The following is a 20,114-nucleotide window of genomic DNA, read 5'->3' as shown; positions in this document are numbered from 1 at the left end:
CCATTGATGTAATCCTCACGGTCACTTGTGCAAAGGTTGTATGCCTTGTGCGTATTTGATGGTGCAACTGTGCATCCCGCCCTGTGCTAGTATACAGTGCAAGAAGGAAGGCCAGGGAGCCTTATAGTGCAGTGTACAGAAACAGATCGTGCTTTGTGCATGGAGAGGCCTATCCCGTGCGTGCAACACTCCGTTCACACTTCTCACCTCTCATTTGATTTGAAAGGAAAGACTAGTCACTCACCCCACCCTCTGTCTCACTCTCTGATAGATACAGAGGGCAGCCTATACTCGCATCCCCATCCTGTTAGGATGAAAGCTCACATCACTCAAGGGGTTGGTGATGAAGATCATGTCGACTGTTGGTGTCATCAGGATCTTAAGGAGGAGGCATACCCAGAGAGAGAGCCTACAAATCTCGTACTTCAATGATTGGTAGAAAGAGTCGTCTGTTAAGGAGGGCAGTCGGATTGATATTGCAATAACAGTGCACCAAGGGAGGTGGCTTCAAATTGCTTGCTGAAAAGGTTCTGCTGGTGAGTCAGCTATCCTGAACTGCGGGGTGTTACCACCTTTTCCACAATCAGCTTCTCGCCCAAGGGTGTTTCCACCTTTTCTTGGAACGAGGCCTGTAATGATAGGGAATTTCTTCATTTGTTCACATAACAGTTTTGTTTATTATTATTTTTTTAATTTTTGTTTTGTTTTTTTTTTTTCTTTTTTTTTCCTTTTTTTCTTTTTTTTTCTTCTTCTTGTGTTTTTTTCCCTTAAGAAAGAGAATGGTAAAAATACCATATATCAGGACCAACCTCACCACCGTTGTTGGATCAGATGAGAAGAGAAAAATGTCGGATTGGGATGTTTCTGCGAGGGGGTAGCAAAAAAGAGACCGCCTCATGAGGAGAATCATAAGGGTTATCAAACAAGAAGGACAGTGCGACGCCCAAAAGGGAAAGGGTAGGTCGACTGTGATTGTCAAGATCCCCAGGGAGGGAAGTACTTTTTTAGGCGATAGCCATTGATGAGGAAAGGATCATCAGAGGCATCAACGGTCTGCACCTGAACAGAGCCGTTAGGATTGACGGCGGCCAGTACCTTGTACGGGCCCATCCACCGTTGTTGGAGCTTGCCAGGAAACTTGCCAAATCTCGAATCATAGGTGAGAACAAGATCACCTTCTTTGAACTCCTTGTGCTTGATGAAACTATCACGATAGGCCTTGTGTCGCACTTGAGTGGTTTCCATGCATTGTAGGGCCATCCGCTGGATCTCATCCAAGCATTCCAAGTGCAAGAGACGATGTTGCAGTGACTCACTATCTCCCAAGCGTTCTTTAACTGCCACTCGCAAGGAGGGCAATTCCAGCTCAACAGGGAAGACGGCTTCTGTACCATACACTAACTGGAAAGGGGTCTGTCCTGTTGCTGCCTTATGAGAGGTTCTGTACGCCCAGAGGACCTCTGTAAGCCGATCGTCCCAATCACGATGATGTGTAGCAATCGTTCTTGTCAGAATCGAGCAAAGGATGCGATTGGTGACTTCAACTTGGCCATTGGCTCTGGGGTAATAGGAAGTGGACTTACGATGGCGGATCTTATACAGTTTCGTCAACTCCTCCATGATTTTGTTAAGGAAATGAGTACCTTTGTCACTTACAAGCTCAAGGGGACTGCCAAAACGGGTGATAATATTCTCGTACATGAACAGTGCAACACTATTACCATCGTCCCGCTTTAGGGCTTTAGCTTCACACCACTTTGTGACATAATCCATACATACGAGGATGTATCTATTCTGCTTTTGTCTGGTAGGTGGATCAATGGGACCCACAAAATCAATCCCCCACTTCTCAAACGGCTTTAGGGGGAGAATGGGTTGCAGTGGCATGGCACTTGTTTTAGTGGGTTTCCCCATTCGCTGACAAGCATCACATCTTTTACAGTAATCATATGCATCCTTGCGGAGGATCGGCTACCAGTATCCTGCTAACAGAGCCTTCATGGCTATCGCTTCTCCTGCGAAGTGTCCACCACATGGTTCGTCATGGCATGCTTTCAATACTATTCTGATTTCCTCCCTTGCAACACATCTTCGCAGCACTTCATCTTTGCCTTTCTTGTATAGTGCACCGCCTAGCAAAGTGTAGGGGGCTGATTCTAAGAGAAGCTTCTTCCTCTCATGACTTGAGATGCCAGGAGGATACTGTTGAGTTTCCAAGAGGTTGGCTATGTCTGCATACTAGGGAGTAACTGTTTCAACTAGAAACAAGGAAGCATCAAAAAGGTCTAGATCATCCTGTTCCTCTTCTTCTGTTTGAGGGATCCGTGATAGATGATCAGCTAAGACATGGGAACGGCCAAGCTTAGTGACTACTTCAAAGTCGAACTCCTGGAAGAGGAGCAACCATCTCATCAGTCATCCTTTAACATCTGCTTTGTTCATCAAGAAGGACAAGGCTTCATGATCCACATAGAACTTGAAATGTGTGGACAATAGATAGTGTCAAAACTTCTCTAGTGCAAACACCATTGCCAAGCACTCAAGCTCTGTCATTGTATAGTTCCGTTCCCTATCAATGACCTTTCGGCTTGCATAATATATCGGTTGATCTAATTTAGAAGGGCCCTTTTGACATAGGATAGCTCCTAGCTCTTCAACTGATGCATCTATGTGCACATGGAACTCCTTCATCCAATCAGGAGGTTGTAAAATAGGTGCTTGGATCAGGCATTATTTTAGGGTATTAAAGGCCTCTTCACAGTCATTAGTCCAAAGGAAATCAGCTTCTTTCCTTAGGAGCTTGTGCAGAGGGCTGCCTTAGTTGCAAAATGTGCAATAAATCTTCTGTAATAGCCCACATGGCCAAGAAATCCTCTCAATTGCTTGAGGTTTGTTGGTACTGTTAAGGCAGAAATCTTTTCAATCTTTGCCGGGTCTGTTGCAATCCCTTGTGCCGAGACAATATGGCCCAAAAGAACTCCTGAGGAGACGCCAAAGACACATTTGTCGGGGTTGAGAAAAATCCCATACTCTCGGCATCGGTCAAAACATTGCTCTAGGTGTCCCCAGTGCTCACAGATCAAACTATAGACATAGAAGTCATCAAGATACACCTCAATGAAATCATGCAGATGATTCTGGAAGGCAGCCATCATTACTCGTTGGAAGGTGGCAAGAGCATTACAGAGCCCAAATGGCATCACTTTGTAGGCATAGGTCCCCCATTCTGTGGTGAAGGTTGTTTTGGATTGGTCCTCTTCTACGATTTGGGCTTGGTTATATCCACTGAATCCATCCAAGAGGGAATACAGCTCATGACCTGCCACTGTGTCCAACAGTTGGTCTGTAAAAGGGATAGGAAAATGATCCTTCTTCGTCTTCGAATTGAGATTCCAAAAGTCAACACATATTCGGAGTTTCCCGTTCCACTTGGGTACTACCACAATGGGCGAAACCCATTCACTGTTAGCCACGGGATAGATGAACTCTGCTTCAAGAAGTTTCAATAATTCGGCCTTCACCAGAGCAGAGTAATTAGGATTCATATGCCTTTGTCTTTTCCTTACAGGTTTGGCATCAGGCTCTAGGTCAATGTGATGTTGGCATACTGTGGGATCAATCCCCTTTAGGTCTTTATACGACTAAGCAAACACATCTAAGTTCTCTTTGAGTAGGTCTCGAAGGACTACTAATTCCTCTTCTGGAAGATTGAGACCCACTTTCAGGTGACGTCCAGTACCCTCCACTTGTCTTTCACCTTTCACTTCGCGGATAAATGTTCCATGGATTGCCTCTGGGTAGAGGTTTGCTGACTTTTTCTAGAGAGTCGTATCCTCGTCTGATGTCCCACTAGAACTAGTGTCCTCCTTTTGAACAGACGACGCATTTGTCTGTTTAGGTTGTTAGAAGGGTATCAAAGCTTTGTTTGTTTCGGTGTGAGTGGTAATTTCTTCTGGACTTAGGGATTCATCTTCGGAGGATGCATCCAGAAATGTCACATAGCACGGACCTGCTAGAGGCCGTGGCTTTAAGGGCTTGGACTTCTGTTGGCAGGGGGCATCATCATCATCTTTTCTTTGGACTGAACAGTCAGGGCGATAGGAGCCACTGGTGAATTTAATTTTTATGCTTTTAATCCATTGCTTATACAGATTCTGCATACTTTGTGGTCCATTGACCAACCCAAACGGAACCATGGTCATTCCATCCAGTACCCTGAGATATTCGGCCTTGGAGGTCTCTGTAGGGATATCAACAAGATCATCCTCTATCAGAGGGAATTCATCATTTGCACTTTCATAACTTGCTTCATTTTCTTCCTCATCAGTTTCATCCTCATCCTCTGGAGGCTCTGACTCTGCTTCTGTAGAGGCTCTGTAGGAGAAGAATAGATCTTTTGCCTCTGCATCTACTTCTGCTTCTGTCACCAATTATGACTCTGCTTCTGCCTATGACTCTGGCTCTGTATCTGTTACTGTTTCTGTCACCAATTCTGACTCTGCTTCTGCCTATGAATCTGGCTCTGTATCTGTTACTGTTTCTGAAACTGTCTCTGTATCCGCTCTGTCTCTGCTCTGTAGACGCTTTGTATCTGTTATTGTCTCTGTAACTGTCTCTGTATCTGCTCTCTCTCTGCTCTGTAGACGCTCTATATTTGTTCTGCCTCTGTATTGTCTCTGCTCTGTAACTGTACTGTCTCTGCTCTGTCTCTGCGACTATCATGTAATAGGGAGAATGGTACATCCATGCTTCTATTTCACTGTCAGAGGTGATTTCAAAAGTTAATTCTAGTTGAGGCAGGAGGTATTCTCCCATGGCCAAGGATTTTACTTCCCTTGGCAGTTGGCTTACAGTGCCCACTGTTAGGGACTGTGACTATGTTTTCTTAGGAAAGATTTGCTTAACAATTTCTTCATCTCATGATGTACCATCTGTTGCCTCGTTAGAGGAGTTGGCTATGACTTCAATGGATGTGGATCCATTGCCTTTTTGTGATCCATACAGCTTTAACGCCGCTTTATTGGGTCCTCTGCCTAGGGTTAGGGTTCCTTTGAACCAGTCCGTCCTGGCTCTTGCTTCAAAAAGACAAGGTCTTTCCAACAGCAGAGGGTATGAAGTCCCATAAGAATTTGGTTTGATCACCAAATATGTCAGCCAATAGTCTCTTCCTGCAAGGGTTGTTTTTACATATGGGAGGATGCCCAACAGTTTGACTCTGCTTTGGTCTGCCAATCTGATAAGCCACTGTATAGGTTGAATTCCTTGCAACTCTAAGTCCTTCATTGTGACATTCGTCATTATGTTTACTGATGAGCCTCCATCAATCAATGCATCTAAAATGAAGCATCCTTCTATCCATGCACTAATCTCTGGGGTTCCAGGATCTAGGAAGGCATTAGCCACATCCACTTCCTTTACAGGCTCTGGGGCCTTATTGATCTTGGTTGTTGTTGAAGGAGCGATCCTTAGTCTACGCCTTCGTGTCAAGATGCTTTTGAATCTCTTTCAACAGCTGGGAGACAACATCAACAACTGCTGGAATGTTAAGTTTGGTTTAAAAGTGTCTAGGTTTTTGACCAATTCATAATCTTTAATAGGATCCATAGGCTTCTCTAGTCGGCTGGGGAATGGGGCTACACCCATTTTCATCTTTCTTTTTTCTTTTGACAATTGCAACATCGACACTTCTTCTGTTTCTAGAAGTACTTCTGTATCATCCATCTCCTGGGCCTTTGGTCCTGTTTCTGGGACTGTCTCTATAGCTCTTTGTGGCACTGTAGTGCTCTGTACTGCACTGTTCTATTCTGTACTGCTCTCCCTATGTAGGTAGGTTGAACTTCACAGTCTTGGCAGGAGAGTTATTTTCATCCTGAACCACTGGTTCCTTCTTACTGGTGCGCGTAACAGCAACAACTTCCAACTCGACCAAATTAGAAGCAGGCTCTTGTACCTTCTGTTGGCTATCAATGGCATTGGCCTTTACAGGGGCTGGACTGGGACAGTCCTTTGCAGTGTGACCTTCACCTTTACATCGACTGCATAAGGGCTTGTAATCCATAGATCGTCTGGGGTTTGGACAATTTGGGGAAATATGACCCTTTTCTCCACACCTATAACATTCCACCTCTGATCTCTGACCACCGCTAGACTGTCGGCCTCTGTAACTTTGAGAGGGAAACCTCCTTGGACCGAAATTAGGACCAAACTCCCTAGGCTTTGGTCCAATATCCTATATTGTCATTTTGGCTTCTAGCAAGTTGAATCTTGCATTTTCATCCTTCTGTCTTCGTTCATGCATCTCTTTCAAAGAGCAAATATCCTCTGTATGGTTCTTTTGCAAACAGTAGGAACAGAAGGCTCCAGGAATGGTGGATTTTCGGGTACATTCAGTGGCTAAATGTCCCGCTTGATGACACTTTCCACACCATGTATTAGAGCACATCACATCTCTTCCAGCTCCCGCAGGAGTGGATATATTGGCAGTATTCACCTTCAGCGTCTGTAGCTGCTCTGTAATCACATCCAGAAGCTCTTTCTTGATACTTGCAACTGAGTTGGATAAGTAATCCTTCCGATTTTCACCTCCTGAAGTGCTTGTTGTGGGTTTTTGGAAAATGTCTGTAATTATTGCATAAACTGGTTGGGTTGATCCAGAAGGTCCTCTGCTCTGGCTCTGATTCAGAGCTCTTGTTGAGACTTGGGGTTATTGATTCCAGCTAGTAGGATTCCAGTGTTGTTGATTCGCCATTGGAGGAATTGTTTGAGGTCACTGTTGTTGTGGTTGAACCATCATTTGAGGCACTATCGTCTGCAGTGACCACATTGGATTAGGTGCACTATACTGCGGCACTGTTTGCATCTGGGGATAGGGGTAGAGAACTGTCCCTGGGACTACATTTGATGGGTATACCATTCCAGGTATATGAGGGGGTAAGACTCCTCTTCCTGGAGTCATTGATAGCCTCGCTTCAACTTCATCATACAATCTTGCATCTTCCACTGCAACTTGCAGATTGACTAGTCTTCTTCTCAATTCCACGAACTTACGAACTTCTGGTTGTAGGCCCTTGAGAAACACTCCTTTCTAGATACCTTCGTCCAAATGATGGTTAGTCCATCTCTTCAGGATGGATTCCATTCGCGAGACATAAGCTTCTACTCTTTCTCCAGAGGACTGACTTAGGTTCACGAACTCATCTCGCATCCGCTCTTCAAAACCTTCTCGCCTGAATTTAGTGAGGAAGGCCAACTTCAAGTCGTCACATGTGCCAAAAGTTTCTGCTACTTGTCTCTCATACCACTGAAACGCCGCGCCCTTGAAAGTGGCGGGGAAGATTGCTAACCAATGCTGCTCAGGGGTTTTGGCATTGTTAGCCGCACATGCTACCATAAAATCTACTACATGAAGATCAGGGTCTTCATTGTATTCTCCCTTAAAAACTGACAATGGCACTACATTTGCTGGCTTGTCATCAATATTTCTAGGACGAATCTGACTAGGAAGGGGACCTTGAGTCGCCATGGGGACTTCTGTAAAGAGTGCTTTTAAGGCGTCAAAGGAGGCTTCTGCTGCAAGCTCGTTCTCAGCTTTGATTTTTGCCTTCTCTCTTCTCACGTACCTTTGGACTCGTTCTAACGCTTGCCTCTTTATTGTATCATTCATCAGGGGGTTGGCTCCAACTAGTTGCTCTGGACTCAATAGGATAGTATCAGAGAGGCTTCAGTCTCTGATGGATTCTCTAGCCAACATCTCCTCTATTTCCTTCTTTTCAACATCTCTGAATTCAGCTTTCAAACCACTACAGAGGGGAAGATATTCTGTTCTGAAAGTATCAAAACTCATTCTTCTTAGGATTGTTATTGTGTCATTATAATAATGCCAGCTTATGAGGGTTTCAACAGTGTATGTTGTGAAAAACACTCTGTCTACCAACTTCCAGTGGGTTGCTAATTGGACAAACAGAAGATTGTCAATGCACCAAGCATCCCATGTATCTTGCTGTTGAGCATCCACGAACAAATTCCAACTCTTTTCCTTTTTGTCTTCGTGAACCTCCACAGACCAAGATTCCTGAAGCTTCTTCACAATCTCCCACTTGATGATGTTTGGAAACTTCTCAATGAATGCCAAATCTTCCATGGATGGTCATTCTCTCTGTTTCTGCTCTTCAGTTTGTTCCCTTCAAATGGTGGTTCAACCACAACAACAATGGTCCCAACCAATTTCCTCAATGCCAAATCAGCAGCAACAGTGGAATCCTACCAACTGGAGCCAACAGCCAACAGTTCAAACAGGAGCTCTGAATCAGAACCAGAACAGAGACCCCTCTGTACCAACCCAACCCATTTATGCAGTGATTACAGAGACTCCTCAAAACCCTCCTACCAGTGCCTCAGGAGGAGAAAGCTTGAAGGATTACTTATCTAACTCAGTTGCAAACATCAAAAAGGAGATGGCAAGATTCCCCGGCTGCGCACTAGAAACATGGAGCCCTAAGAGGAACACCAAGGAAAAGGGAATTCTCTTGCAAGAAAATCTATCTTGTAACATCAACAAGCTTTTATTTCATTCTTTTTATCAACAAAACAAAAAAAACAACAATTTTTCACGCAGCATCATAGTAGATTTCTTCCATGGATTTGATAGAATTAACCATAATCTTCAACATCTTCATAAAATCCATCAATAGAACAAAGATCACAAAAGAATACACCATCTTTGAATGGAAATCAATCACATATTATCCATCTTCAATATCTTCATAGTTGTCTCTCTCAATCTCTCACATACAGTTACATTGTTTTGATAGAATTGACTATCTCTGACTCTCTCTCTCTCTCTCTCTCTCTCTCTCTCTCTCTATCAATAGTACATCATATCCTCACTACAATGCTCTCATAATAACCCTCAATAATCCTTCTTAGGTCATGGATGCACCTCCCAAGAGGTGTGTCTGATATGAAGAGTCACCAGAGCCACTACAGTGTCTTTTCACAGCTCACTACTGTCACTATCACTTAGTCTTCTCTTCAGTCTTTAGCAGCTGCTTCTTCCACTTGTTTTAGCTCTTTTGAACTTAGATTCATCCTTTCCAAAGGGTAGAAAACTTTTCCAAAGTCACACATACATTCTACAGATGACTTACAGAAGGTCTACAGAACAGTCACAGTACAGCACCAGAACAACTACAGTACAATTATAATACAGAGACAGAGCAGAGACAGAGGCTCTACAGAGGGTTACAGAAGGTCATCAAAACCTCATAACTCATACTTAAACCATTCCAAACTCTCAAAAACTATTCAATAAGCTTTCAAAAGATCTCAATCTTCATCAATCATCAATCCATGCTTCATACAGAAGACAATCAGAACAAAACAGAAGCTATACAGAAGATATACAGAACCAATCAGAACCTATCAGAACATTACAGAGCCTCATATCTCCACTGAGAATCATCATGAACTTCCAAAACATAATCAATATCATCCAAAACACTCTCAACTACTTTCATTAACAATCATACATCACTCTAAATCCATCAAAAATCAATCATTGAGACCTCAAAAACAACAAAAATCAGTCAAAATTTCAATCTTTTTCCACTCTCAACAGAGATACATAATCTGTTACTTGATGCTACTAAGAAAGAGGATTTCACATAATTCAATATAGGGCACACTTTGAAGACATGTGAATACTTAAAGAAGCATTGCCCAAGAATGAGATTAATGATTTGGAAAATAAGAGTGAGAGCTATTTGGTCAAGTATGCCTTCTAAAAGGTTGAGTATGCTTCTATGGAAAACCATCATGAATAAGTTTCTCAAATGTGAAAGGGTGGTCAAGTTTAGCAACATTTCATTGATTGTGCACTGTGTAGGGGGTGTGAAGAGACTGTGCAACATTTCTTCTAGGATTGCGTGGAAGTGAAAGGAAATTTCAAATCTTTATTGAAATGGGTGGAGAAGGTTGGTGTGCACTCAAAATTGATGCAAGAGGAGCACTTTTTGGAGATTATGGGAAATTCAAGGAGGCCAAGGCCACATTGTGGAATGTTATTAGAGCATAGATAAAGCAATCTGGAACCACAAGAACACAAAGCTTTTTGGTAGAATATCTAAACATGTCTCCCCTAGTACCTAGCTTTATAGGTAAGAGGTTTTGATAGCCTTAAACGGCTTAGGCAAGCAAGTGTCTAGTAATAGAGCCTATTAAGAATAGTAACTGAGTAGCCTCAATGAGGTCCATCCCCCTTTTGGGAGATATAAATATTCTCTTATCATAATACAATTTTGCTTTATTAAAAAGTATGAGGCTCAACTAAGGTGCTACACTTCCCTTTTTGTGACCCCAAAAGGATGAGGAGTGCGTGTGGCATCACCCTAAAAAGTGCTAATAGGAAAATTTGATGGCTTATTTTTCTCCATGTCTAGTGGTTACTAGTGTGTGTCACTGGATGACCTACATATGATAATAATGATCACAAAAAGCATTCTTAGAAGCACACTAGAATTGAGAAACTTGAGTCGAGAAGAGTCCCAACATGCTTAAGTTTGTAGATTTGGCCTGGAGAGGATCGGCCATGGAAAGCTTACGGCCACACTTGTGAAGCGTACTTGTGTGGGCCCTGTGACTGCATGTGTAGAAAACAAATGTTAAAATAATAAACGCTATAAAAAGCATTTCGGAAGAGAGAGTGAGAGTGAGAGAGATCCATAGGTAGCCATGTAGTGAAGCTTGTGGGAGTCCTTGTAGTCGCTTGAAAAATGGAGAGGGACTACAAAGATTCAGTGAAGTTATGAAAAAAACATTGTGTTGGCCTAGGAACTTTCGGAGGTCAAGTAATGGTTCTTTGCTTGTGTCAAACTTCACTTTTGGGACTCGCCCAGGTCTCAAGAACTAGGCGTGTCCTGACTCTAAGAGTCATTACAAGTTTGACTCTAAGAGTCATAGAAGTAAATAATGGAAACCTCTTCTTCGCAGACATTTGTCAGTGAGAACACGGGGGCAGATGTCTTTGGACTTTGAACAGCGTTTACGGTCACACCGGCAATAATCGGTCATCTCTCTAGTTATGAACCAACCTCCATAGTTACCGGCTACAACCGGTCATATGAATTTCCTGTTGGCTCTAGACTTCGCGATTCTAACGATGAGGTCACGGAATATATGCGCCCAAACGTTCAAATCTATTTATTACAAGGAAACCTTTCTCATCGAAGGCGATTTGTGTGATGGTAAGATCACAATTAGCCAGTAGGTTCGCAGCACTCCATGGATTGATTACACACACTCCTTTCTGCGGCCGTTTGCAATTTCGCGCACAAAAATTTGCTTCCTTGATGCCTTCTGCTGCTGATGTTATCACAGAGAAACGATCAGATTTGCAGCACTCCTCGATCCATTGCACTCCTGCTGCCGATTGCAATTTCGCGCACAAATTGTGCTTCCTCGGTGCTTAATTTGCGGCCCCCTCTTCTGCTGTTTCTCGCACTGCAGTCGCTTCTGTTTTTGCATATTATTGCAGGCGCCGCAGATGTACGAGTTTCTTCGGCATTAATTGCTTGGACTGGCCATATCTGCATCACAGCCTGCAGGATTGCGAAAAGCTTCTGGTGAACGTCATGACAGAGTTTATGGTCGTCACGTTCTTCCATTCAGGTCTTATAGTCACACTGTCACACTACAAACGGTTTTCCGCATAGTGCAGAACGGGCGTCTTACATTATTATTAGAACATAGAAGTATTCCGTTATGCATTTAAATGTTAACGCTTCTAAAACTGCTATGCTCGATGACAATGTTGATCAAATGCATTAATTAATTCTGTGAGCCTCGGCCTGTTCCGAGCAGGGAAAACGGAGAAAATGATTGCGGCGGCAGAAGAAGCTTGTCTGTCAATTTTGCGGTTATGCAAAGAACTCGAAGCGTGACATTTCTCTCGTCTCTTTGTGAAACGACCAGAAGAGGGGTGAGAGGTTCTTCTCTTCCTTCCTTAATAGAAGTAGAGCCCTTCCTCTTCTTCTAGCCTCCACAATCCCTTGTTCGTAACTTTACCAACGGCTGCTGCAAAGAGGCTTTGGATTTGGGAAAGTTGCAGACGTGAACAGTTACCCATCACATGCTATTCACCGGGTGTAGCAGACTATGGTTGCGACTTGCGAGTTGCTGCAATGTGGCAACTCGACGTTCGTGCAGTTTTAAAATTTGCGATGTCTCACTTTAAGCCTTTCCTCCCTTGTCTGTAATCTCTCTCTCTCTCTCTCTCTCTCTCTCTCTGTGCCTGCCTGCCTGGCTTCGCAATATTTAGCTACACTGTTCATTTCTCGTGACAGGTTCTGTTGTCCGTGCAGTTTGTGCAGGCTTTGTTGCCGTGTGCGTGTGGTAGGAGAGCATTCCTTTTGTGCTGCTATCTCTGCGCATTCCCTTTGCTAATGATCATTCTTATCTTCTGCTTGAATTCGAAGGTTTATCTGCAGGCTGCTGCACATCTGATCAACTCGACTCTTAGCTGCCTTAATACCTTTTTGGAGAGTGAAGGGGTAGCTGCTCTGCACATGCTTTTGACTCAAGCAACCGGCACGAACTCCTCTCCTCTTTTTCATAAAGTTTCGCAGTCTATGCGTCGATGCAAGTTCCTGGACTCGTGATTGTGGCATGCAACAAGTAGGCCGTCTTGTGCGTATGAAAGACATTTGTGATGCGTGAGGCTGTCAGTGCCTCTCTGCGCGCCCTGAAAGCTTTCGGCTGCTGCCGTCTTCTTCACGGGCCCGTTAAGAGATGAAATCCTGTGGAGCTGTGCTAAGAAACTTCATGGCACGGACTGCATTCGGACAGAGTTGTGCAGGACCTCACAGATTGGTGGCTCGCTACATTTATGGCTTCATATTTCTGCTGACAAATGTCTCTGCTTGGATGGTTCGTGACTACAGTCACAAAGCTTTGGATCAATTTCATTGTAAGTACGTTTGCCTTCAGGTCTCTGTCTACACGCCTTTTCATTTGTTCATCTGGATTCCCTTACTAGGCTCATCGTTGCAGCCTACAGGCGTCGTTGCTTACTTCCGATGTGTTCTCTGTTTTAAAAGACTTTAGATCCAGGGTCCGCATTTATTTCTTCTATGTCTACTACTTCTGACTTGTATTAGTGCTCTATTTTGCGGTCTCAGATTCTGGATGTTCCGTTTCATGATTCATAGCTCAAGAGTTTTCTCTTTCACAAGGTCTTGTCTGAGTAACCAAACTGTCTAGTCCTGGTCATGAAAATTATTTGCTTTGCCCACGGTGATGTAAAGTGTTCCATATTTACTGGCAGATTTGAAGGGCTGTGAAGGAGGCCATGATTGCTTGGGCTCAGAAGGAGTGCTCCGAGTTAGCTTGGGATGCTTTGTATCCAATCCAGGATGAGAAACGGTTGAAAGTTGAGATTAAGAGAATAAATAAACAAGTTGATTGCTCCTTAACATAAGACAGATATTTTTCTTTACAATGTTTCTTACTACTGTTGGAACCAAGAAGGTTACCGATCCAAGGGATTCATGGCATTCTGGGTGGTGGCCGATCAAGACCTTATTGTGGATTGTATTGATGGTCACACCATTCTTTGTGCCCCCCGCTTTTATCCAGCTCTATGGTTGGTTCTAATTTGTAGTTCTATATTATCGAAAGATGCATTAGAGTTATTAAGACTTGTACTTTTTTGAGACCTTCTAATGGCCGTGCCCTGTGATTTTTTGAGATTCTACTTCAGACATTTTAACAACTAATACTGAGTGTTTTATTTTTGAAATTTGATTCAGGTGAAGTGGCACGGTTTGGTGCTGGGTGAGTACGTGTGCCTCCTCCTTCCCCCCGCCGTTTTGAAAATTTGCTTTAGCTTGCTAAAAGAAAAATAAATAGTGATGAGTATGCACTGATTAATATAGGGACAGAGAAGTATCATTGAGTGCCTATCTGGGTGAGTACGTGTGCCTCCTCCTTCCCCCTCCCTTTTGAAAATTTGCTTTAGCTTGCTAAAAGAACAATAAATAGTGATGAGAATGCACTGATTATTATAGGGACAGAGAAGTATCATTGAGTGCCTATCTACATATGGTTGAATTTTCAGTACAAACAGAACAAGAGGAAAATGCATACAAAGAACTGATGATTAAGGACTAACTCCCAAGTTTTGGTATGAGGGAGTTATGATTGAGATTAAGGCCATGAGCCCAAGTATGACTATGAGGGGAAACAATACTTACAGCGTCCATCAATCATATCAAGGTGCATACTGCTTCAGTTCCTGCATTGGAATGTAAGAACTGTTACCAAGGAGATTCAATTTACTGACAGATCTGGCTCCTTAAAATGTAGCAGAGCGTGAATTGGCTGTCTTTCAAGCACATACTTGCAGCCTTTTTTGGTATGCTAATGGAATATTCTCCTCTGGGTTGAATGGGGTTTTGCAATCTGAAAACAGTACAGTGAGACAACTTTTGGGCGCACAACTGCAATGGACCATAGCTTACTGGATAAAGCTGAACAACCACAAGTTGCTGCATTGAAGTGTTCAGAGACCTAGATGATTATGGAGGCTTGCATTTTTCACACTAAAATGTGTAAACATTTATCATAGTAAGGTTGTCTTTGTAGACATTATGCTACAAAATCTACATGCACAATCGGGGCATGCTAGCTCACTTGCTTGTGTTGCAAGTGACTTTCCAATTAGAGAGCATTTCAGTGTGTGCCCGTCCCCCCAACTTTTCCCCAACTTCCCCCCACACAACTCCCTCCCCCCCTTTTTTCCCTGGCCTGCCCGCTTATCCACCCTTCTTCCCCTTCCCAACCCAGAAAATTCACCTAAATGGCTTCTACTAAAATAGGAGTTGCTCAAAAATTGCTCCTCAGACAATCAATCTTGTGGAGCAAAACTTGGAATCTCAACATTGCTTGGTCCCTGCCCTGTGTTGAAACTGTTTTGAATGATTAGCTGCTCTGTGATAATTGGTTCGAGACGCATCACCACCATCAAATTAAGGTTGACAACTATAGATCACCTGGGGTTTTGCTGGATTAGGTTTCCTTCCAACATCATAATGCAGGATCAACCATATTGTCATTAAACTAGGAGGAAGGTATAAATATTGCAGTTAGGATTGATATGCATAATTGAAGCACTTGGTTGATGAAGTATTGATTGTACAGCACTGGTAAAGGAACCGAGAATCCTCAGTCTCATGAAAATATTGGCCTCCATTAGTAGTAGGGTTTTTGGAAATTTTATTGTCACATGCAAGACAGCGAAACATTGCACAGTGTGTCTGGGAAACACCCAGTGATCAGGCTAAGATTCTTTTGATCCATGGCAAAGTATATACAAGGCATGAGGAAGACCATGAAGTACAGCACTGGGAAGGAAACGAGAATTCCCAGCCTCATTGAGAGAGCTATTTTTAAATATCCAGTGTTAATCTCTCCTTAGAAACTGTAGAAACACTGTCTCAGGACCTGTCAACATTTTGAGATGCCAACTAGGGAGCTTGTTATCTTTCTCATACCTTGCAGAGAAAACATGAGGATAAAGAGCTAGTCACGCATGCGTGCGCGTGCACACACACACACACACACACACACACACACACACACACACACACACACACACACACGTTCTCTCTTTCTCACACACATGCAATCCCTGCACCTTGGCCATCCATTTTATACACATTAGTGATTGTCCTAACAGCAGCAATGCTGGACAAGATGGAAAGAGAATTAATACTGTTCTCTAAAAATCTTGAATAAACCTCCATAGAAAGTTTCTTTCATCTTAGCCAGCAGGGAGAGGAAATCTTGAATAAACCTCCATAGAAAGTTTCTTTCATCTTAGCCAGCAGGGAGAGGAAAGGAGAGGAGTTTCTTTCACTCTTAGCCAGCAGGGAGAGGAAAGGAGAGGGTATCAAGAGCAAAGTGAATGATCATACTGTTGGCTTATATGATCTGGTGGCTGTTATGCTGCTGTGCAAGTATTTGTTTAAGAGCCTTGTAAGACTTCCTGTTTTGCCTTTGTACAAATGACTCGGGAGTTCTGAGGTACCTAAACTGCATAATAATAGTTTCACTTTGAGATCTGAGCTTAGTATATTACATAAAGACTCTGAAAATTTTGGCTGCAAAATTTTATTGGGAGTGACATCTTGGGAGGAAGTGTTCATGGAAAGGCTCAGTACATGGCACAAATCTCACCCAAAAGAAAAGATACTATCATCAAGATTGGAAGCTATCTGGGTGATGTGTTGATTGCAGCTGCACTTCACATCTTGTGAATTGCAAATGGTAACATATTGACGTTCCTGACTTTGTCTCTAGATTTAAATATCTAGGTGAAAAGCAAAATGAGGAATTTGATCTGTCATCAAGAACAGACTTGATTCAATCTTCTGTGGTGTTCGTAAAAGGTTGAGCCTTCATATCCCTTACATCCAGCATAGTTTGTGGCATAGACTTCTACTTGCCCTAGATTGTGCTCTACTCGTCTGATGAAGAAGGGCTTTTTTCATGTTGTTCCAGCACTCTTTTCTGGTGTGGAATACTGTAGTGATCGAGGATTTGTTATGCAGGGTTTTCTTGTTGATTCAGGTGCTCAGTATGATTAATTTCATGTATTGGTGGAACGAAGATTGGCTTTCTGAAAAAAAAGCTCGAAGATGGTAAGCTAGTGTGCATGATTTTTTTAAAAGTGCCTTTTGTAAACCATATACTGTGTGCTAAGGCACCGTGCTGTCTGTGCAGCCGACTTCCAATGGTCATGGTGACAGCAGGGTCCTTTGCTGCTGGTCTCAGTGGTATTGTGCTAATGTACATGTGGTTTGCTCCAAAGATTACCTGTGGTCTAAACATTTTCTTTATAACCCTTACATTGATCACAATTCAGCTGATGACGAGCATCTCGCTTCATTCAAAAGTAAGCTCTGTGAAGGGAGGGTGCATCTCTTGTTCTTCTTTCTTCCTTCCAGTAAACTACTAGTAGCTCTTGTAAGGCTCATCTGTCATTTCTTCTGCCATGACAGGTCAATGCAGGCTTGATGACATCTGGACTCATGGCAATATACATTGTTTTCTTGTGCTGGTCTGCCATAATGAGGTGATAATAATATCCTTTAGGACTCAATCGTAGCATTGCAGTTTCCTGTCCTCAGCATTTGGTTTATGTACTAACTATTGTACTCTTTTAAAACCAGTGAGCCATTGTCAATGAAGTGTAACACAAGACCACGTCAAACCGGCAAGGGGGATTGGATCACCATCATTGTAAGTGCTTTGATGACCTGCTATGGTTTACAGCTCCCTTACAGTTCTGGTGTCATACTCACATTGATACACAAATAACAGAGTTTCGCAATCGCTGTGCTAGCAATCGTGGTGGCTACCATGACAACAGGGACAGACTCTGAGTGTTTCACTGTAATGCACTCATTACCTTTTCTATTGTATGGGTGGTTTATGTAATCTAACCAGTAAGACTGCTCGTCTGATGGAGAGTGCTCCGTTTCAGTTTAAAAACAAGGATAAAACCAGGACAGAGGAAGACGTTCCCTATGGATATGGTTTTTTCCACTTCGTCTTTGCTGTGGGTGCCATGTATTTTGCTATGTTGTTTGTAGGGTGGAACTTGCATCAAACTATGCACAAGTAAGTCTTTGCTGTATATCCTATTCAACTGACTGATTCTGATGTCCTGGCAGCATCTCACAAGCTCTGCAAGTATATGCAGGTGGAGTATAGATGTTGGCTGGGCAAGCGTTTGGGTCAAGATTACCAGTGAATGGATTGCTGCTCTTGTTTACAGTAAGTTCTTTTGTAAGTTTTGTGTGAATTATGCCGCTTTGAGGTGTCTGTAAATATGCTAATTTGTTTATTTATTTTCTTTGGGACAGTTTGGACTATGATAGGACCATTTATCCTGAAAAATAGGGATTTTTCTTGAGTAGCTCTGGCTGCTGGATTTACATGTCCGAGGTAACGTGCTACTTGCAGTAGTGTTAGTTGGGCCAAGAAGCCCAAGGTAAGTATAGTTTACTGCCTTGATTGTGGGCGAGTGGGGTATTCCTATTTGTACAGTCACATGATAATATTCAATCCATTTATGGTGTCTCTTGTAAGTAATGCCAGAGATCCCTCTAGAGTCAAACTTGAACCTTGAGTCTAGGATTAATTTTCGGCCTCTCTTGTACAAATGGGTTGTGCATATTGATTTGGGTAAACATATCAGCCAGCTGTAGTAACAGTTGTGAGCAGAGTTTTATTGTCTTTGTTCATACACTTTTCTAATTGGGCTCCATTTGTATCTGTTGGCATTCTTAAACTACATCAAGAAAGCAGTGCATAACATTTAGACCATATGTACACTAAGTGCCACGAGCACAAGCAAACCTGTTGCTAATGTGCCTCCATCTGTTTCTGTTTGCATTTAAACGTTTTCTATTGTGGGTAGACTGTGTCGAAAAAACAATGTACATGGTTGCTACATGGTTGTCCTAATCCTTTAAGTCATCAAGCTTGCAGCCAGTTACCGAACCTACAGTGTGCTTGCAAACATTGTGTCCTTGACGTACAGAGCTTTCCATTGCAATAGTATTTGGGGGGTTTTCCCTGTTATATTCTCCTTCTTGGAGATCTTTAAAGAGGTCATCTAGGAAAGCCAAAGTCCAGGCAGCATAAAAGAGCAAAGTAGAGATATACATCCAAGTTTTGTAAATTTAGTTCTGCACGCCTAGATCTCACAGATTCAGGCTTCCTGCTGGTCGCAGTGCTGCATGAATAGTTCTGTGATTCTAATCGGCACGAATACTATTCATCTGTGGTTTCAGCAATGCCGATTATGATACCGACATTTAAAGTTAACTAAACCATAGTTCAGGCGTGGACGAACGTGGATGGCAATCGAAGACCGATGAATGATCCACATAGAGGTCTCCTGAAGTTTGCACATAGCATGTGTAGCACGGCCTTCCATTTCTGACACACATGCTAATTGTTTCTCGCAGTACTCCGGTTCTAGGAGTGTCCCTTCTGTATCGCTTGCTCGCGTCGTACAAAAATGTTTGTCGCTTTCCATCCATGGAGATTAAAACAGAGATTTTGTTATGGAACGCAGACGAAGAAGGTCCCAAGCAACCCACTCGAACATCTTGCCAAGTGATGGTGCGACACATAGCTGCCGAGTTGGAAACCCACGTTATAAAAAGCAGGCCCCTAATGTGACAGCAAGGCATTTTGTGCAAACAATGGTCTCGATCAGAATAAAATCGCAGCTTTTGGCCCCCTCTGCTACTAAGACTCTCTCTCTCTCTCTCTCTCTCTCTCTCTCGTCCAACTACTTTGTTTATAACGCTGGTTACACACCAAATGATGGATGTACGAGCCCTGCCTAGAGTGTGGGAATGTATGCAATTTTTGAAATTCGGCATGGACATGGGCACAAAGGACACAAAGCCTTTACACACCAAAAGGGCACATTTTGTAAAATGAAAAATAATATGTTTGTAAATTTTTAGTGGTTGCAAATACAAGAATTGCATCCTTTTGTCACTTCACAAATTGGGAGGGAGGAACTTCTTGTCCAAAAGTGAGCGAGGAGTTCATCTATTTAGCAAGTAAACAAGTCATGTCTCTCTAGTGTGTAAAGAGTTGTGGCTCTTTGATCCCTAAAGAAGTACTTTGATTAGTTATTACTTGCAAAATGGGTGTCCCCATTTGGTGTGCAACTAGCCTAACTAGCCTAACAAGTCATGTCTCTCTTGCTAGTTGCATTGAGTGGTTGGCATCATTGGAAAGCTTGTGAGTTAATGTCTTGATTGCTTCACATTTTTGGGAATAGAGGGGAGCAATCTCACCAAAACTCAATCTAACATGTACTTATGCATTATAAACAATGCATATAATACGTAGTGATGTAATTATCATTTTGGTATGGATGTCTTATTGTCAATTGTGATGTATAAAAATGTATAATTGTGAAGTTAGTTGTGTCTTTAGAGTTTTTAACTTGAAATTATGCAATCTATACTACCAAAAATTATCATTTATGATTGAAAAGAATATCACCTTTTAAAACTCATAATGAAACA

General features: G+C 42.6%; 1 protein-coding gene across 6 annotated transcripts; it reads left to right on the top strand.

The window, feature by feature from the left end:
* The first annotated feature begins 11,211 nt into the window (after positions 1-11,211).
* On the top strand, positions 11,212-19,534 carry LOC148036632 (uncharacterized). Of its 6 annotated transcripts, none has more exons than XM_087678640.1 (14): positions 11,212-11,664; positions 11,857-11,974; positions 12,537-12,961; positions 13,319-13,392; positions 13,477-13,636; positions 13,803-13,827; positions 16,605-16,694; positions 16,777-16,948; positions 17,055-17,128; positions 17,226-17,295; positions 17,377-17,448; positions 17,540-17,676; positions 17,759-17,832; positions 17,922-19,534. In XM_087678640.1, the coding sequence occupies exons 3-14, from the start codon at positions 12,784-12,786 to the stop codon at positions 17,969-17,971; spliced, it is 1,176 nt and encodes a 391-aa protein (XP_087534766.1). In that variant the 5' UTR covers positions 11,212-11,664; positions 11,857-11,974; positions 12,537-12,783; the 3' UTR covers positions 17,972-19,534. The 6 variants fall into 6 exon arrangements, with proteins under 6 accessions (XP_087534766.1, XP_087534765.1, XP_087534764.1 ...); XM_087678639.1 differs by having other exon boundaries at positions 12,483-12,961; XM_087678638.1 differs by having other exon boundaries at positions 12,471-12,961.
* The last annotated feature ends 580 nt before the right edge of the window (positions 19,535-20,114 follow it).

This window comes from Lygodium microphyllum, chromosome 5 (genome assembly GCF_053477565.2).
Source record: "Lygodium microphyllum isolate KBCC chromosome 5, Lygodium_microphyllum_v1.1.10, whole genome shotgun sequence".
NCBI classification, from domain to species: Eukaryota; Viridiplantae; Streptophyta; class Polypodiopsida; order Schizaeales; family Lygodiaceae; genus Lygodium; species Lygodium microphyllum.
The sequence above is the reverse complement of the archived record's forward strand: the minus strand, read 5'-3'. Positions and strand labels throughout refer to the sequence as shown.

Coding starts and splice junctions, on each gene's coding strand:
- LOC148036632 (XM_087678640.1), top strand. CDS start 12,784: ATGAAATCCTGTGGAGCTGTGCTAAGAAACTTCATGGCACGGACTGCA. Junction 13,637..13,802: donor CGCTTTTATCCAGCTCTATG/GTTGGTTCTAAT, acceptor AATTTGATTCAG/GTGAAGTGGCACGGTTTGGT. Junction 13,828..16,604: donor GTGGCACGGTTTGGTGCTGG/GTGAGTACGTGT, acceptor TTTGTTATGCAG/GGTTTTCTTGTTGATTCAGG.